General features: G+C 35.9%; 1 protein-coding gene across 4 annotated transcripts in view; it reads right to left on the reverse strand.

Annotated features, from left to right (window-relative positions):
- The window catches only part of LOC149785794 (histone-lysine N-methyltransferase SETDB1-like), a 194039-nt gene that overhangs the window by 12253 nt on the left and 162136 nt on the right, over positions 1–19650 (reverse strand). For all 4 annotated transcript variants that reach the window (XR_016425454.1, XR_016425453.1, XR_016425452.1 and 1 more), the window contains 2 exons: positions 12960–13106; positions 4304–4407 (listed from right to left, as the gene is read on the reverse strand). Coding sequence is in view for 1 of the 4 variants with exons in the window: in XM_089979716.1 (XP_089835842.1) it covers positions 4304–4407; positions 12960–13106 (251 nt within the window). In the remaining 3 variants the exon portion in view is untranslated. The remainder of the gene's footprint in view (positions 1–4303; positions 4408–12959; positions 13107–19650) is intronic.

Raw genomic sequence — 19650 nt, forward strand, 5'->3', positions numbered from 1 at the left:
AATTGTATTGAATCAAATGGGTGAAAATGTGTATTGCAGAATAAATTGTATTTAATCAAATAGGTAAGAATCCGTGCTGCAGAATAAATTGTGTTTAATCAAATGGATGAAAATGGATATTGCTGAATGAATTGTATTGGATCAAATGGGTGAAAATGTGTATTGCAGAATAAATTGCATTTAATCAAATAGGTGAGAATCCGTGCTGCAGAATAAATTGTGTTTGATCAAATGGATGAAAATGGATATTGCTGAATGAATTGTATTTGATCAAATGGGTGAAAATGTGTATTGCAGAACGAATTGTACTGGATCAAATGGGTGAGAATGCACATTTCAGAATGAATTGTATTGGATTAAATGGGTGAGAATCCGTACTGCAGAATAAATTGTGTTTGATGAAATGGGTGAGAATGGATATTACTGAGTGAATTGTACTGGATCAAATGGGTGAGAATGCACATTTCAGAATTAATTGTATTGGATTAAATGGGTGAAAATGTGTATTGCAGAATGAATTGTATTGGATCAAACAGATGAGAATATGCAATGCAGAATGAAAAGAGTGTGTATTATAGAATGAATTGCATTAGATCAAATGGGTGACAATGTGTATTATAGAATGAATTGTATTAGATCAAATGGGTGAAAATATGTATTGCAAAATAAATTGTATTTAATCAAATGGATGAGAATGCACATTGCAGAATGAATTGTATTTGATCAAGTGGGTGAAAATGTGTATTGCAGAATGAATTGTATTTAATCAAATGGATGAGAATGCACATTGCAGAATGAATTGTATTTGATCAAGTGGGTGAAAATGTGTATTGCAGAATGAATTGTATTTGATCAAATGGGTGAAAATGTGTATCACAGAATGCACTGTATTTTATAAAATAGGTGAGAATGGATATGTCAGAATTAACTGTATCTGATCAAATGGGTGAGAATGCACATTTCAGAATGAATTGTATTTTAACAAAAAGATGAGAATATGCAATGCAGAATGAAAAGAGTGTGTATTATAGAATGAATTGTATTAGATCAAATGGGTGACAATGTGTACTGCAGAATGAAAAGAGTGTGTATTATAGAATGAATGGTATTAGATCAAATGGGTGACAATGTGTACTGCAGAATGAAAAGAGTGTGTATTATAGAATGAATGGTATTAGATCAAATGGGTGACAATGTGTACTGCAGAATGAAAAGAGTGTGTATTATAGAAGGAATGGTATTAGATCAAGTGGGTGACAATGTGTACTGCAGAATAAATTTTATTTAATCAAATAAGTGAGAATACGTACTGCAGAATAAATTGTGTTTGATCAAATAGGTGAGAATGGATATTGCTGAATGAAATGTTGTTGTTGTTGTAGGGTTTAACGCTATTTTCAGCACATGATAGGCTATACATGGCAGCAAGTATTAATGGTGGAGGAAGAACCCAGAAAAACCCCGGAAAGAACCACCGACCCACGAGACGCTACTGGCAAGCTTTCTCATATACCCACATTGGCCGAATCCGAGACTCGAACCCACGCAGACAGAGGTGAAATGGTAGTGATCCATAACAGAGATTGCTTTAGACCTCTTGGGGCCCCTTGAATGAATTCTATTGGATTAAATGGGTGAAAATGTGTATTGCAGAATGAATTGTATATGATCAAGTGGGTGAAAATGTGTACTGCAGAATGAATTGTATTTGATCAAATGGGTGAAAATTTATATTGCAGAATGAATTGTATTTGATCAAATGGGTGAGAATGCACACTGCAGAATGAATTGTATTTGATGAAATGGGTGAGAATGTACATTGCAGAATGAATTGTATTTTATCAAATGGGTGAGAATCCGTACTGCAGAATAAATTGTGTTTGATCAAATGGGTGAAAATGTGTATTGCAGAATTCATTGTATTTGATCAAATGGGAGAGAATGCATTGATCAAATGGGTGAGAATGCACATTGCAGAATGAATTGTACACGAAAAATAAGATTTTGGACCCCCATACCCCTGACACAATCATGTTACATGTAAAACACGATTTTGGACCCCCCAAACCCCTGATATAATCATGTTTCTAAAAACATGACTTTCAAAAGTCTGAGCCCAAAATATTTTTCAATAACCAAAAAACCCAACCCACTATATTTCTTGGACATCACAATATGTGCCTGTAATCTGAATGAACAGTATTTCTCAAAGCATACAGCTGATAACGATGACAATTAAAAGGGAAGGCGGTCAGAGATAAACAACCACCTTTCAAGATTACTTAATCGACTGAATATAGCTAGGGAGATGTGTCATGTCAAATTCTGCTGTGGGAGAGTTCATTTAGTTAATCTGCATAGAAAAAGTATATACAGTAGAACAACCCAATTCATTCTTAAATAAATCAAAGAGATATCTTGAACAACAGATGTTAATAAAAACACTCCATTAAATCTAACTTTAATAAGTTTTTGATCACCAGCAACATTTCTTTGTGGTTGGATGTTTACTCCATATAAAACATGACTGTTTCATTTGTAGGGATAGTATTCAAGTGTGATTCATTTTTGAAGAGTGTGATTCAGGAAGCTATATACTATCAGCAAAGCTCAGCAAAAACAATTTCCAAAACTCTAGGCTGATTATATTTACTTTGTCAAGCACAGCAGCAAGGGGGTGCATTTAATTCTTTGCACATACTGCAAACATCATACCGAGATTAGTCACTCTAAAGTATATGATGAAACAGAAGCACCACTTGTACGAGGCATATTTCACGTGCTGAACTGAACATTCAGATTAGTTCTCGTTATTACTATTCATGAACTCAATCTTGTTAAAATATTAACTGAACAATGCTTGGAATGATTTTAGCCATGAAATAAATTGATTGAAAGACACAGATAAGCACACTCTCATGTTTGCATAGCTGATTTCAGTTGATAAAGCATTAACACCGGAGCCTGGATAGAGGCATTTATTACTGCTATACTATCTGTAAAGACCCCATAAAATTTGAAAATATTATATTCTCCTACTTCCCCCAAATAAAATGATCAGTCAAAAATGTGATATATATCCATGTTGCTATGGACACAAGCATATCCTGTGGTCAAACTGCATCAGTTCTGACAATCCTAATGTTATGGTGGATAATTAAGATCCGACCGGGAATTGCTCAGAGAATCTAGTTGGGAATTTTGGACAACAGTACCATCTAGTCTCTAGTGAGTGCAAAGGTGAACACTAATAGCACTTACATTACCTTCCAACCCCCTACTGAACTACTTAAAGCATCAAATTAGGCATATATTTTGCCATCTGATGGATTTTTCAGATCGAAACTTGATGTATGTTTTTAAATTGTAGTGTGGTTGTGATTATGTGAGTGTTTGAATAATATATATATGTTTGTTTGTGTGTGTGTGTATGTACAGTGTTGATATTTATGCTAAATTTACCTATTTTTTTCTTGGAGTGTATTAAATGCCTCGGAAAAAGAAAAAAACCAAGCAAGTTATTTTTATAATTCAGATTTGAATTACCAAACAACTTTTATAGACATATATGAAAAGAAAGCTTCTTCTCAACTGGATGACATTGCTTTTTTTTAGTCACTTGCACTGACTCACCTTGGAACCTCAAAGCAAACTTGTTGAGTCTCAAAGAAACCCAATACTGTATGGGAATATGACAGGTGTGGGAAGCAACATGACCTATTGACTTTGATGTGGTTCATCTTTCTTCCAAGACCACAGGTATGTATCTATTATACATTTCATAACGAGAAGATGAAATTCATCAGTAGGAGATAAATGATATACCAGAGTTGTGATAAGATTTTTATTGCCAGAATGCTTTTCAAGTTTTGTTAGGCAATTCATTTAAAGGTTATTCCATTTTTAGTAGTGGTGTTCAAATTTGACGGTAGCATGGCAACAATTGAAAATATCTGAAATTTCTTTGGGCCTGGATGTTTTCTTTCAAATTTGGAATAAAATCTGTTGAGCAGTGTTTGAAAACTCATTTTTACAGTTATTCTAATTTTAGTAATGGGGGCCTTAACCGATGCCTAGTTGGCATCATTTGAACACATTTTGTACTTGATGACATCATTCAAATCTGGTCAAATTCTGCTGACAGCTTTTGATCCAAAGCTGTAAACAGCGACTGTTAATGGATGACACATGACAGGCAATGCACAACAGCTGTCTAGGGCAAGTAAAAAAACCAACCAAACTACTGTATTTCATTAGCTAATACATCACAGCCAGCAAACTGTAAATTTGTTGGAAAACTTACATTGAGGTATCGTCCAATATTTCCCATTGACTTGGCATCCATGATATAGCACTGTTGACTGTCCTTGAAAAAATATCGAGTACTCAATCTTTTCTCTCCCTTATCTGCAAGTGGAAAAACATCTATATTAATCAGCATATAAATTTATGTAAATACATCACAGTTAATCTAAAGCATACCAAACAACAACATACCTACAACAGTAGGACAGATTTTGTCACAGACTATAAGAGGAAAAATAATATTTTGCTCTAATTAATCTTCTACTCATAAAAATTCCAAATTTCAGCCATTCTGGGGCCCAGAGTGGCTGAGAGGTCTAAAGTGCTCGCCGTTATAGATCACTGCCATCTCACCTCTGTCTGCATGGGTTTGAGTCTCGGGCTTGGCCAGTGTGGGTATGTGAGAAAGCTTGCCAGTAGCTTCTCGTGGGTCGGTGGTTCTTTCTGGGGTTTTCCTGGATTCTTCCTCCACCATTTATACTGGGCGCCATGTATATATAGCCTATCTTGTGCTGAAAAATAGCGTTAAACCCTATAACAACAACAATCAGCCATTTTGTCTCTCAAAATAAAGATATCCTGCTCATCGCAACTTTGGCAAAATGGTCTTTTGTAGATCGAGTTGTGTCTTGGAAAGCCACTGATATCTCAATGACACAAACTGGTATGTTTACTGCACAAAGAACAAGGTCTTAAGCAGCCATTTGATGTATTTTGGTACAACTATTTTTCAGATTTTCAGGAGAGGGTGGATATTTTGTAGTATAACCGAAAAATAAGTTGTTTTTTTTCCGGAGGTCAATCTGATGAGAGGTTCACGACACTAAGGCTTCTTACACATCACATATATGCCAACCTCTGGCGAGGAAAAAGTGTAATCCAAGTGGACAAAAAGAGTAATCCAAGCAAAAAAAGAGTAATCCACATATAACAAAATAAAATTCAATGAACATCTGTACAAATGATTTATTTACCACTCTGGTCTTTAAACATCAATTAATGCTTCAAGTTTTCATATATAGCACTTTGAACTTTAAAAAGCAGCAGTCTCTCATATTGGATTTCAAAACACTTTGTACCAGCTGAGATTATGAATGTTTTGCACACCAGTAGAGCACTAAGTGCTGGGTTACAGAGCCTGGATCTGAATTCAGTTTTATTTTTGTTAACAATACTGAACAATCTCTCATAATCAGCATTAGAATGGTAAAGAACCAATATTCCTTTCATAACCTGACAAAGAGAAGGAAATATATATCTTCCAGTTATTGGGTCTTTTAGCTGGGAAATAAGGTGCTATTGCACATCAACTCTGTCTGCATTAAGTAAATTGTCAGGTAGAATACCAACTTGATACTTCATGAGTTCTTCTAATTTATCAGCAGCCTTTCCTGTGGCAGAGTGCTTCTTATAACAGGGACAATTTGATATGTGCACTGATGGAGACATTTTTCAAAATACAGAATGCAACACCTTTATGAATTCCAGTCATCACTGATGCATTATCTGCTGAAAACCCCATATAGTTCTCCCAACTTATGTTTATTTGCAGCATTATTAAGCAAATAAAAAATGTTTTCTCCAGTGGAATCTACTGTTAATTCTGGTAATGAAAGAAGAGCACTCTGACTTTGCCTTTTCATTGTCAAAGTCTCTTACACAGACTGGCTACAACTTTTTGTTGTCATAATCACTGCTCCTCTCTGTTGCAGTACTAAACGGCCAAATTTTCATGGCTTCTGCAATTTTAAGTGAATTATCTTCTGCTAAACACCTAACAATATTAGATGATTTTGTTCTTGCACATGCATATTTTCTGCAATTTTGAAATCAGGAAACATCCGTTTGAACAAAGGACCAACATAGTCTTCTACTGCTAGGGTAGTCCGTGGTCTATTAAGAACTCAGTAAATAATGCCTCTGCATTTATGAAATTCATGTCCATAATTTAGTTCTGCTATAAAAAAGAAGTTACCTTAGTATTGGAGTTAGTAAAACAAGCTGATTCAAGGTTTCTTTGTTTTACCACTATGACCAATATTCCACACTGCCTGCAATGTGCATGAAGCTGCACTAGAATGGAACACTGTATTGTGTAATTCATGTATCCATCTTTGAATCAATTTTTTTGTCTTTTTCTAATCTGTCTGTGAAATTATTTGAAAAACATTTTTGCTGTAACACATGCATCAACTAGAATAAATCTGACGACTTTCAGCACCAAATATGAATTAGAACAAAGAATCTGCGAGCAAAGATTACAAATTAGAAAACCAGTATGTTCTTTCCTAACTAAGCCATACAGCTGCTATAAATAGAAACCAAGGTCAAAGGTTTGAAAGTATAAACCAGCAAATTTCTTGGAAATAGGGCAGCTGCTATAACTATAAATAGAACATAATCCTGTTAGGAAAGTGTATGCAAGTCTGCGGACAAGTGTACTCTTATTTTGTAGTTACGTAGAAGCCATCTTTTCTAGAATACAGTCTGAAAGATTAATGGGATGCTAATACAAATGAGAAAACAAATTATTAAATTTTTTGGGAGGGGGATATACCGAAAACGCGTAATCTGAATACATTTATGCGTAAGGCATAATTAAGTAAAAAAAAGCGTAATGGTTGGCATGCATGATATCATATTCTCTCTTAGTGAAATATTAAATCCATCACACTGTAACAAGATTGCTTGTCTTTTTTAAGAAATAAATAATGCATACAAATCTCAATACATCTATTCTTTGATTGCTTTCATAGCCTATGTTGATAAAATCATTTAATTTCACACCATTTGTAGTATTTATTCCTTCAGCTCAACAAAAAATACACAGGAGCCTGAAATCTTGTTCATTCTCATGAATACTTTCAAGCTATGCAAAATACTAAACCACTGTGGAACATGTCTGATAACTGGACTCTATTACAGTAACCTTAATACATACTGTCTATTACAGTAACCTTAATACATATTGTCTATTAAAGTAACCTTAATACAGATTGCCTATTACAGTAACCTTAATACAGATTGTCTATTATAGTAACATTAAAATAAAGAATGTAAAACTAAGGAATAAATTAATCTACTGAATTTAAAATTTATTTAATTTTCTCTGGAAAATAAAACTAATTCTTTGTTTTATTTTCTCATCTTAAATTACATTATTGGATACTTCTTTCTCACTATACAATGATCAATGTTTCATTGATTTAATATGGTATTTTCATGGTAATCAGCACTGGACAAAGTTTTGATGTGCTAAGTGCTTTTAAAATGCATGGTGTTAGTAAATTCGCAATTTACTTATTTAAAAAAAAAAAATTGAATTCTTAGTTTTATTTCTCATTTAAATTATAGTAGTATTTTATACTTCTTTATCACTATACAGCGATCAATGCTCCACTGACATCAGTTAGTGTTTTCAAAGGCAATCTGCACTAGCTAAAGTGTTGACATGCCTAATATAATCACAATGCATTATCTAGTTAAGTTCTAGTTTAGTGAGCTGTATTTCTAAAGTTTCATGCAAGTCCAAATAAGTTTAAATACTTAACCTGAACTTTCACACAACATATAGCGATGGCATCAGAACAAACAGCTAGATAAGGTATCAAAATGGGCCATGCACAAAACTTTTACACTGGGTTATCTTGTAATGCTGACATCTTGTAATGCTGACATGGAGCAACATCACTATACCTACCAACCTTCTAGACAGTGGTTGTTGTGTTTGTATGAGACTCAAAAAGTGTTTTTTGTGGTTCCAAAAGGGGGGGGGGGTCAATGCATATGATCCAAACAAGTGATGTTGTACAATCAAGAGTAAGTATATGTAAATAACAGATATTTAATTGGTTTTTACTAAAAATGAATATCTAATCACCAACATATCTGACTTTGTCTAGACAAGTCACTGCTTGCATTTTGTGTACTTTGCTGAGCTAATAAAGACAATGATTTGTACATATACAAGTGAATTTTGTCCAAGGTATTTAGTTACATTCCAATGAACAAGTTGAAAGTCAACACTCTGATACTGATGATAAGGTCAAAGGTCATGACCCAAGTGTTTGATGACATGGCTTGTGAACATAACAAAAATGAATGGATTTTGATATAAAAAGAAACAGTTTGTGGATATATATGATGAATACTATGAGTGTTGATGCTTAAATAACTGTCCCCACCCATCAGACCCACATGCCACTGATTGGTGGGCTCACCAAGCATACAAACTGGTGTCCATTACAAACCATAATTTCCCCAATGAAGATTTTCCAGAGGGATTATTGCCATCAGTCACCACTGATGCAAGAATAGTAATAGTTCATTCATTATCCTGACTTCATGATCAAGTCATCCAGGAAAGAGGCACCACTGGGCCAGCAGGGCCATCACAATAGCAGCCAAGCATGATCCAGTCTGCTGCCACAGTGGGCAAGCTGAGGAGATGCAGGTACTCTATCACTGTAATCTATTCCATTGTTAACTGACTCTGCAAGTTTGATAATTTGTAACACGTTGATGTGAGCCATCTGACAAGTATGAGAAGATCTACAGTATTTAGAAACAAGACTTTTAATTCTCAGCCAATAAAAATGATTCAAGATCTTGTGACAAGTCTTACTGACCCATAAATGACCAGCCAAGAGTTTCATGGGCTAGACTAAAAATTTCCTGTTGATAGGAACAACAGTTTGATAGCTCACTGATCACTTTTCACCAGTGGGTACCTCAGGTGGTCTCATAAGGACCCCATTTTTCACAAAATAACAAATAGGTACTTCTATGACTTCAGTTTCACTAACAGACCCCATGAAACAAACAAGAGATATCAGAGGATCTTTTCCTGTTTGACAACAAGTAACTGTCTTTTGTCACCCTGATTAGAATAACAAAAAAAAAGAGTAGTCAAAAGGGGATCACTGTGATTAATACCTTGTGACCCAAAGGGTTTCACTTCAAACACCAAGGAATTGTGTGACTTAAGCAATGAAGTGCAAAGACAGGCATAACCAAGGTGGCAGATACCATCAGCACATTAGCCATTTAATGATGTACAGCTCTGTTAATAACCTTGGTGATCTCATCATTTGCTTCACAGGCATTATCACTATCCACTTTTTTCAGCAAGTCAAAATATGGTTAGTAATTCTACATCCAACATCTACTGGACATGTTGCTACGATATCCCAAACAAACTTTGAGGTGGCATGAAAGATACTTTTGTCCACCTAGTAGAATACATTAGACACCATGATGTTCTTATCTACTGTAAAAAAGCTCTGTGGTGAAAGCATCCAAATATATCCTATACCAGCACTATGAAAAAGTCACTTTCCAAGAAAAACACTAAGAATTCCCCATGTCACAGATTTTTTGGACAGTCTGAAATTTCCTTTATTTTTGCCTGCCAAGTATGTTAAGGTATCAAGGGTATCCGAGTATGTTAAGGTATCAAGGGTATCCGAGTATGTCAAGGTATCAAGGGTATCCAAGTATGTTAAGGTATTAAGGGTATCCAAGTATATTTAGGTATCAAGGGTATCCGAGTATGTTAAGGTATTAAGGGTATCCAAGTATATTAAGGTATTAAGGGTATCCAAGTATGTTAAGGTATCAAGGGTATCCGAGTATGTTAAGGTATCAAGGGTATCCGAGTATGTTAAGGTATCAAGGGTATCCAAGTATGTTAAGGTATTAAGGGTATCCAAGTATATTAAGGTATTAAGGGTATCCAAGTATGTTAAGGTATTAAGGGTATCCGAGTATGTCAAGGTATCAAGGGTATCTGAGTATGTTAAGGTATCAAGGTTATCCGAGTACGTTAAGGTATCAAGGGTATCCGAGTATGTTAAGGTATCAAGGGTATCCGAGTATGTCAAGGTATCAAGGGTATCCAAGTATGTTAAGGTATTAAGGGTATCCAAGTATATTTAGGTATCAAGGGTATCCGAGTATGTCAAGGTATCAAGGGTATCCAAGTATGTTAAGGTATTAAGGGTATCCAAGTATATTTAGGTATCAAGGGTATCTGAGTATGTTAAGGTATCAAGGGTATCCCCTCACTTTCTGTAAAAATCATCCTCATCAGGCACTATGTCCATGTCCATATAATACATCCGTGATGGTACAGATGAGGCACTGCCATTGACTCCAAAAGTATTATGATATTACTCCAATGGACAAGTCATAAATAAATTACTCGTTAAAATGATTGTGCAACTTTGGCAGGAATAGATGGCTAGAGAGTATGATGGCCAGCAAGCTTGACCATCAGCTCAGTTGCTGTCTGGCTGGTCTGCCTGGCTGTCAGCTGGATGGCTAATCTATGAGCCATTCATGCAGAAGGTGCAGCAAAACTGACAGATCAGTCAGTCTGATCCCTGTATGGTTCCACATACTACAGTACCAACAGTATGTGTTATGTCTAGCTGAAGTGACTGATCTAAATTCAGTTGATAAAAGGTACAACTGGCCAGTTGCTTTGACTAGCTCATCAGCAGCTGGAATACAATGTACAGCATAAAAGGATATTGAAATGGACCATCAAAATCCCTCACAGGCTTGAAGGCCATGCCTAGACATGTGGGGAGGTGGTGGAGTACTTTCACCTGCTGGGCTGCCAACAAATGCAGTGATATTTCACCATAAGGTCCAAATTATCTGTGGATTGTAACAAACATATGGGCAGAAACTGCCCCTAACGTAGTAACTGCATCATCTACTGCAGCAGTCAACAGATTTGTAGCTCAAGCAGCATTTCACATGAATTTGGGATGGCAACTCTGCTGCCCGTTGTTCTTCAAATCTGCTAATGTAATTGTCATCATTTGCAGCACACACCTAATTCTGGATGGAGGTGGGACTACTGTGATGTCCCCCACTATGCTTGCAGTTGATGCCCTCTTGGGATGAATGCCCAAACATCCCATTCTTCTGGATGAGGCATTAGGTTTTTCTTACACTCTTCTGTAACACCCTGGACTAGACATGCATGTAGTGTGTGACGTAACAACACATGCCAACGATATCATGATGGAGCACAAGGTCAGAATAAATGATATTCAATCTACACAGAAAGTTCACATAAATATCGATCAAAATTACCACATAACAAACTTATACTTGGCAGACTTTCCATATAAATGGTTTGAATTCGCGAAGATGTCTGAATGATTTTTGGGAGATCTTGTAGAACTATCTTGATAGTATTAAGTGAAAGCATGTAACTGCACCAAATAACAGTGGTCAAGGTAGATAATGGGAAAGAGTTTTGTCCCTTTGTCTATAAGATATTTGTTGTTGTTGTGGGGTTTAACGCCATTTTTCAGCACACAATAGGCTATGCATGGCAGCCAGTATTAATGGTGGAGGAAGAACCCGGGAAGAACCACCGACCCACGAGAAGCTACTGGCAAGCTTTCTCACATACCCACATTGGCTGAAATCCTAGACTCAAACCCACGCAGACAGAGGTGAGATAGCAGTGATCCATAACGGAGAGCGCTTTAGACCACTTGGCCACTTGGGGCCCCATCTATAAGATCTATATAGATATATATATATATATATATATACAGAACAGAGTGGCTTTATCTCTTTTCAGGAAGGCTAGATTTTGGTAGGTAGCAAGTTTACTTTCCTAAAGATAATGTGATCAGAAAATGTATTCAAAGGAGAAACACAGCTGTTTATCATCAACTAACCAGTAATCTTTAATAAAGATGATTTAAACATTCTCATTCAAGGCAACATGGTTGTTTCTTCAACACTAATTCTGATTTACCTATCTTCAAATGAACTGAGTTGTTCTATTTGTGTACTTTACTTATGCAAATTAGCCTAATGACCTCTCCCACAGTTATGCTGAAAGGACTATCAGAAACAAAATCACCCTAGCTCATGTCAGTCAATTAAGTAATCTGAGAAATGGTTGATCTCTGGTCACTTCTATTCTTAAATTTCCTCTATGACAATAAACCATATAAATTGACTAGTGTTAGTTTTCCATCAGCATTAAGAATGAAGTTATGTGAACCAAAAATATTTACTGTTTAACAAACAACAGGTAAAAGGCCTTTACCAGGGACCAAAGAATGGTCTCTATCCCTCTTTTTTCCACAAGATTTACTACAAATTATGTTCATATAAACATGACTGTGTCAGGGCTTTTGGGAGTCAAAAATCATGTTTATTGCATGATACATGATGATCTGGCAGTTATGCATCAAACATTACAATGAATGCATCATATTCTTGGCAGTCATAACATGCATTAGCCAAATGATGTCACTAGTGCCATATTTTATGCTTATGAGGTTAGGGCAGTTGAAAAAGAAGCAAAGCATTTGTGTGCAACCTTTCCTGACTGATATCATCTAAGCCATAGGATGGAAGTCAGATACAACATTCTCAAGCTTTTATCTCAGAGGCCTTTCTTCTCAATGGGCTCAGTTTTACAAGATGGAACCTATACCAGCAGCCCAAAAGGTTACACTTCCCAGTACTGTGTCTTGGGCAGTCATTGTCTTATTAGGACAGCAGTGCCATGTATCAAGAAAATATCTTCCTGTCTAGCATAATACAGTTCAGTAAAGAATGAATAAAAATACAGAAGCCAAAAGATGACAATTGTTGCATAATGAACACCTCACCTCTATCTTTGTCAGAGTCTTCTTTTTTCAGTTTGGGGGGTATCAAGTTGCCAAACCTTGAGGCTGTAGACCTGCCCATCCTTTTCTGAGAATGGGAATGTTCCAGCACTTCCATTTCCTCCACATCTTCCACCTCTTCTTCTTTAACTTTAAGTAAAAGAAAAACCTAGCAATAAAAATGTCTTAGATATTTACTGACTTTAAAATACCTGTAAATTACAATTTCATGTAATGTACTAAACTGAAATGTTATATACTGAAATGATGATGAAACAAGTTTAATACCAACTTAGGATATTGAGAAAGCAACAGTGGAAAGTACATGGTTTCTCATTCCAAACTTATTCACATCAGATTCTGTCTTTTTTTCCTCACATTTAAATTTTTATTGATTCATTTAAAAAAGGATGTTATATCCTAACTCAGACATCAGGCATTGTAATTATCTTAAATTCTAAACAATTTAAAACCAATCTAGAATATAAATAATGAAAAGGAAGATACTATTCATAATGAAAAAGAAGCTAATACTGACAATGAAAAAAAAGATAATAATGATGATGAAATATAATATATTGATAATGAAATAGAAATGCTTCAAGTTACTATAACTTAAAATGAAAATATCCTAGCATATTTCATTTCATATCAAAGTATTATTTTCAAATTCAATTCAGAATGCAGTTAAACAATAAGTTTAACTGATACTTACCTCTTACTATTGCATTGTTTACCTCTGGGATGACAAGTCCCCAGTACAAGTTAAATATTCCCTCCTCCAATTAGTAATTGGAGGCCCAGAACTGAAAAGAAAATGGTTCCTTAGTCATAGACAACATATGGAATACTTTCCTATTTTGACTTTGACCAAGGCCACAGGACATCAGAGCTGGGTGGAGGGAATCTTTGCAATAGCAGCAGGTATGTTAAAATCAATCTTACCCCCCCCCCCACTTCTTAGTTCACACACATTTTAATAGCAATATTACATTATCAGTTACTATTGCTGAATTTGCAAATTAGGAGGGAGGTTGAAGGCCCCAAACAAAAACTAGGTATAAGAAAACAATGTAGTTACCCTTAGAAGAGCTCACTACTGTAAGCAGATAGATGGTTTGGCCACTTCTTGTGCCGTCACCATCTGACCCAAGAAGTAAATGCTCTTCACTCTGGTGTGCCAAAGATCAGAGGAAAAAGGATGTAAAGGTTTGTGTGAGACTGTAAGAAGGCTCATCTCATAACATCATCCAACGAAGAGTGATTCAAGTAAACCCATGATGCTGCAATAGCCCTGATGTCATGGGCTTTAAATGTCATGAAAGAAAAGTCAGTTTCTGATAAGCTCTCATGACAATGAGGACAATCCACCTGGAAATAGTGGCAACAAAAATATTACTGAAACCCTTGAGAGGTATAAAGAGATGATTCCATCCGTTTCTTTACCTTTTTGAGGCAGCCAAATAAAACCTAAAGGCAATAACTGGGCCAAAGAAAATATCTTGATCATTTTTAGCACTGATAAAACTGAAGTTGGAAATTTCAATAGAAACTGGAGCTACTGAAAGTAGCTGATTCTTAGCAAGAAACAAAGGATGGTAAAGAAGAGAAACCAAATCATAGTTACTCTTGAATGCTAACAATGCTTTTCCATACCCAAGGCATAAAGCTCATGCCTTCTCCTTGCTGATGCTAAGGACAGAAGGAAGATTATCTTAAGGGTAATGTTCTTGAAGGGAAATGATGCTTGAAGATTTGTAAGGGGGTTTGGATAATGCTCAAATAACAAATAAAAGGTTCCATCATGGTACATTAATATGCAAGATACTGGTCTCTATAGCTCAAAGTACCTGATGATATCATAAAGATGAGGGTCTGGCATAACCCTTACAGAACTTCAGTGTGTCAGAGAGGGCTTCCCTATAGGCTATAACACTACAAATAGAACATTCTCTTTCCACAAAATGGAAGAGAAGAAAGTCTGCAACTGTATCTGTAGAGGACATCTAGGATCAATGCATTTCTTACTGCACCATGACAGAAGATTTTCCACTCTGCATCGTAAACACTGTCTTCTAACCTGGGTGATACAGGTTACAACCTTGCTCAAAAATTAGGGTTGTGGATCAATCATTTGAGATGAGCAAAACATGAAGGTCGAGAATCTAAGTTGTTGTGTAGGAGATCACCCCACCCCCACCCCCATGCTGCGACAGCAGGTTCCTCCTCTTCAGCTTTTCATCTAACTATAGGCATAGCTGCCACATTCCAGGACAGTGTTGGGATTGGTGACTTAATAAGCATGATTTGAGGTTCTAAGTGGGGATCAGTACATGTGACCTAAAAAATCAATGTCCCATTAAAAATAAATTATCTTTTCATACAGATTTATATACTGGCATAATAATAATAATAATAATAATAATAATAATAATAATAATAATAATAATAATGTTTTCTTTGAAGCTGTTAATATTCTTACAAACCAAAACAGTCCAATATCATCACCACATGCATACCCCCACGCACATAAAAAACAACCACACAGATATTTTCTGTCTTTAAAATCTATTGGACAGTAGATGTATTCTTTGCTGATCTCAACAGTTTAGTGTGGGGAGATATTCATAATACAAAGGTCACTTGTGTTCATCTTGGTACTCACTGAAGACTGGATGTTACTGTTGTTAAAACTTCCCTAAACAACTCTATTTTCTATTATTTTGACTTCAGACTGAAACATCTACCACCCAGGCTCTCTGATCTGGCACTGGAGACATAAAAAAGGAGAGCTTACTGTTCAGTCTTTTAGTGAACAGATCTACTAGTGATCTCACCCACCCTCCCACAGTTAAAAAGTACCTCTGACACTGTCTGGAGCAGAGACCATTCTGTGAGGACCACACTGTCCTATCTGGACAGACTGTCTCCCAGATATTCCTTCTGCCTGGAATAAAGAAGACTCTGACAGTGATCTCCTCCAAGACTGTCCTGACTTCCATCACAAAAGAAAGGACATCTGTATCTCCCTGACACCTATGGTATGCTCCAGTGGTCATGTTATTTGAGGTGACCATAATACAACAATGCCTAAAGAGGCTGACACACCCTATGGTGGGTAAGAAACATTGCCCACATTTCTAGATTGTTTCTGTGATGGGTCACTTCATCCCCGAGACCAAATTCACTCAAGAACTACCTCCTCTGATGCCAGGTGAGTACCCCTTCCTGAATCTGATGCATCTATGTACAGACAGTAGCAGGGTTTGGGGCTGTGGATTGGGACTTTGGTCAGGAGCCAATCCCCATCTAGCCACCAACTAAGGTGGAGAGGAATATTGGATCCCATAGGAATCCAAGCCAACAGTAGGTCCTTGTGCAATTTCTAGTTTCCTAGAAGCAGGAGCTGGTGAGGACACAAGTGAAGTCTCCCTAGGGAAACCATGTGTGCAGCTATGTTTAGAGTTAATAGAAGAAGAGTTAATGGCAGAGGAACAAAGTTTTGGTGATAAGACTTGCTACTGGAACAGAATCTGAGCAGCTCTCTTTGATTGGACAAGAACGCTTCCTTGACTGCTGAGGAAAATCGTCAAAGTCCTGAGAAGGGATGAAATCTTACTTCTCCAGGTTACAGATTAGGCCCAGAAGAGTCACCATCAATAAATAAAGGGTTAAGTCCTTCATCAGAGTATTCTGAGGATGCTGTACATCAAATGGTTGAATAATAGCAGATGGGTGATCAATAAAGAGCTTAAACTCCAAGATTTCAAAGGGCTTTAATGTGAGATATTCCCTAGTCACAGCTGATATCCCCAAGTGGGATGCACAGCAGCAGTCCATGCATGTAGAAGTTGTTGTTGCTATGGGTATAACACTATTTTTCAGCAAATGATAGGCTGCACATGGCAGCCAGTATATTTGGTGGAAGAAGAACCTATGAAAACCACTATTTTGTATATTTAATTTAATTATTTGCTTGTTAGCTTTAAATTTTTAAAATTTCATTACATGCTATTGTAATGTAACATTTTATACTGGACTTGACCTTGTCCAAAAGTTCATTTCTGCTTGACCTGATTGACTTATTTTTATTTCATTTATGTCAACAACTAATACACAGCTAATTATTCTCTGTGTATGAGCTGAATATCAGGATTATTATTCAGGTAAGCAAGAAGGAGTAAATATGTTGATTTGGGTTAGGGTTTTGGAGATTCCTCAGTGAATTTTACAGGTTATTTTGTTGTAAATAAACAAGGCTCATTAGATATTCTAGAAGGTTATTTTCCATCAGGTAATGGTTTATTTTAGAAAATGTTAATTGTGACCTGAGGTCAAGTGGAGAACTATATAATCTTGTGAGGATTTAGTCAGGCGTGGTTTAACATCTAACTCCTTCAAGTTGTATTATGTTGTGACCAGTTTGGGCTGAATTTTATTTATTTCAAATTACTGAACTCGAGTGACTATTTTCTCAGGAAATACAAAAGTGCTCTGATAAAATTCTTTAATAAAGACATTCATTGGAATTTATACTGAATTTAACCCTGGAATTATATTTCTGTGATTCAAAAAAAGACTTGACACATCAGCACTCCATAAGCTTTAAGAGACAAATCATTGCCTTCAGTTTTGGATCTCTTCAGGACTTCTGCTGAATTTTATTCAGGACTTTAAATTACTTGGACTTGTGACTTTCATTCTTGGATTATTTTAGGATTTAATTAGCAATACCTTAAGTTCTTTTATCCATTTTCACTTTGCATTCTAGGGAAATAAATTATTCATTAAATTTAACAAAGCCTGTAGTCTTCACTCTATTCTGTCACTTATTTTAAGAGTATGGACTAGTAATACCACCAAACCATAGGAAGATACTGGCAAGCTTTCTCACACATCTACACTGACTCAGTTCAAGACAGGAACCCATACAGAGAGAGGTGAGATATCAGTGATCTGTAAAGGCAAGTGCCTTAGACCACACGTCCACCTGGGGCCCCTCCATGTATATATAACTAGTGCATGATAGGCAGGTGGTTTGTTTATCTCACATGGCCTTTTTGTGCCAGCAATTACCCACCCCCTTAGACTTATTAATCTCTGAAAGAGAAGAAATTACAAAATAACAAGATAACTAGGAACTAAAGAAGGGTAGGTAATACTTACCCCAAACACACGTTTCTAAGAAGGGGTTAACACTGAATAGAACTACTGCCTGCTTTGCAAGGTGCAAACCCCTTCAAAATTAGCACATGGAACACAAAAAAGCACTTAAATAATGCATGGACTGGGGACAAAATGGAACAGGAGTGAAAGAAGAAGAAATAATTTCATTCATTCTGACTCTAATGCTGCACCTTTCATTTGTTGCACATAAAAAATAGTCTGGAATCTTTTTGCGCTGTTCTAAAACTAGTAAAATTTATAAGCTTTATTTTTACTGATCAAAATGCAAAGAGCAGCCATCCTTTGAATAAACAGAATATTTGACTCAGTATAATTTTTCAACACAGAATGTACACGCAAATTCAGTATGATGTCACAGACTTAGTTTTGGTTAGAGAAATGTTGAACAGAAAGTGTCACAAACAGTTTCACCTCTAACTGTCCAAAATGTTGGATATGTGAAAGGACGGTTATGGATGCCGATATTCCAGATTTACAATAATGTATCTGTGAACAGATATTTATGTTATTCAATTTGGAATAGTAGACTATAGTAAAGATCCACTAATTTGGAACTGCATCAAATAATAAGAGCTATTATATGGCGTAAACATGCTGTGGTTGGATAATTTTCATTCAGTTTGGAGATTGGTTTATTTGTCCACATTTTTTGGTGAACAGAGGTGAGTTTATTTACTCCTAGAATTTAATATTTAAACTACACTTGTATATAGGGTGGATTCCATGTTACAGGTATACCTCCACCCCTTTCCACATGCACACTGTCAATGGACCAATTCCCTTAGTTTTATTTGTTTTGTTTTTTAGGTTTACCGATTTTCAGCACATGATATTCCATACATGACATAACAAGCCCATCTGGGAGTAAATAGACCATATTCAGACAGATGTTACCTTATTTCCACAATTCCCATTGAGCAGTTGATTAGAAAATTGGCCGTTAAAATGTTATTAGTAATAGTAACCCAATAAAAGAAAATATAAGGACTGCTTTACCTCGCTTGATAATGTCTTTGTTTACTACTGAAAGACATCATTGAAGAATAAGCCAACTGTACGTTATTGAGGAAGTCTACTGATGGAATGATTACTTTCATGTTAATAATGATTCTTATGTGCCACATAGGATCAAAAATTGCAAAAAGAAGGGAAACAGTCTATTTTTTAAAACTTCTTTAGGAGTAAAGACTTAAAAATGCAGAAGACATGAATTGACTACAAAAATATGGGTTGACTGGACATAGTTTTAATTTGGTTAGAGTGTCATGAGATCAGAGAGTACTGAACACTGTGAACTGCATTCTAAGCTTATTATCACCTTATTACAAATCCATCTGAACATTGTATAGGGATACGGACATATTCTGACAACAAATGAAAACCGACTTTGTGATGATATTGGGACAAAAATAAAAAGCAAGCAAGCAAATGAAATGAAAAAAAAGGAAATATAACTTACACATATCCATAAGAGCAAAATAATTAAAACCAAACACACATTTCTTTA

This window comes from Sinohyriopsis cumingii, chromosome 13 (genome assembly GCF_028554795.1).
Source record: "Sinohyriopsis cumingii isolate HCF-2022 chromosome 13, ASM2855479v2, whole genome shotgun sequence".
Lineage (NCBI taxonomy): Eukaryota > Metazoa > Mollusca > Bivalvia > Unionida > Unionidae > Sinohyriopsis > Sinohyriopsis cumingii.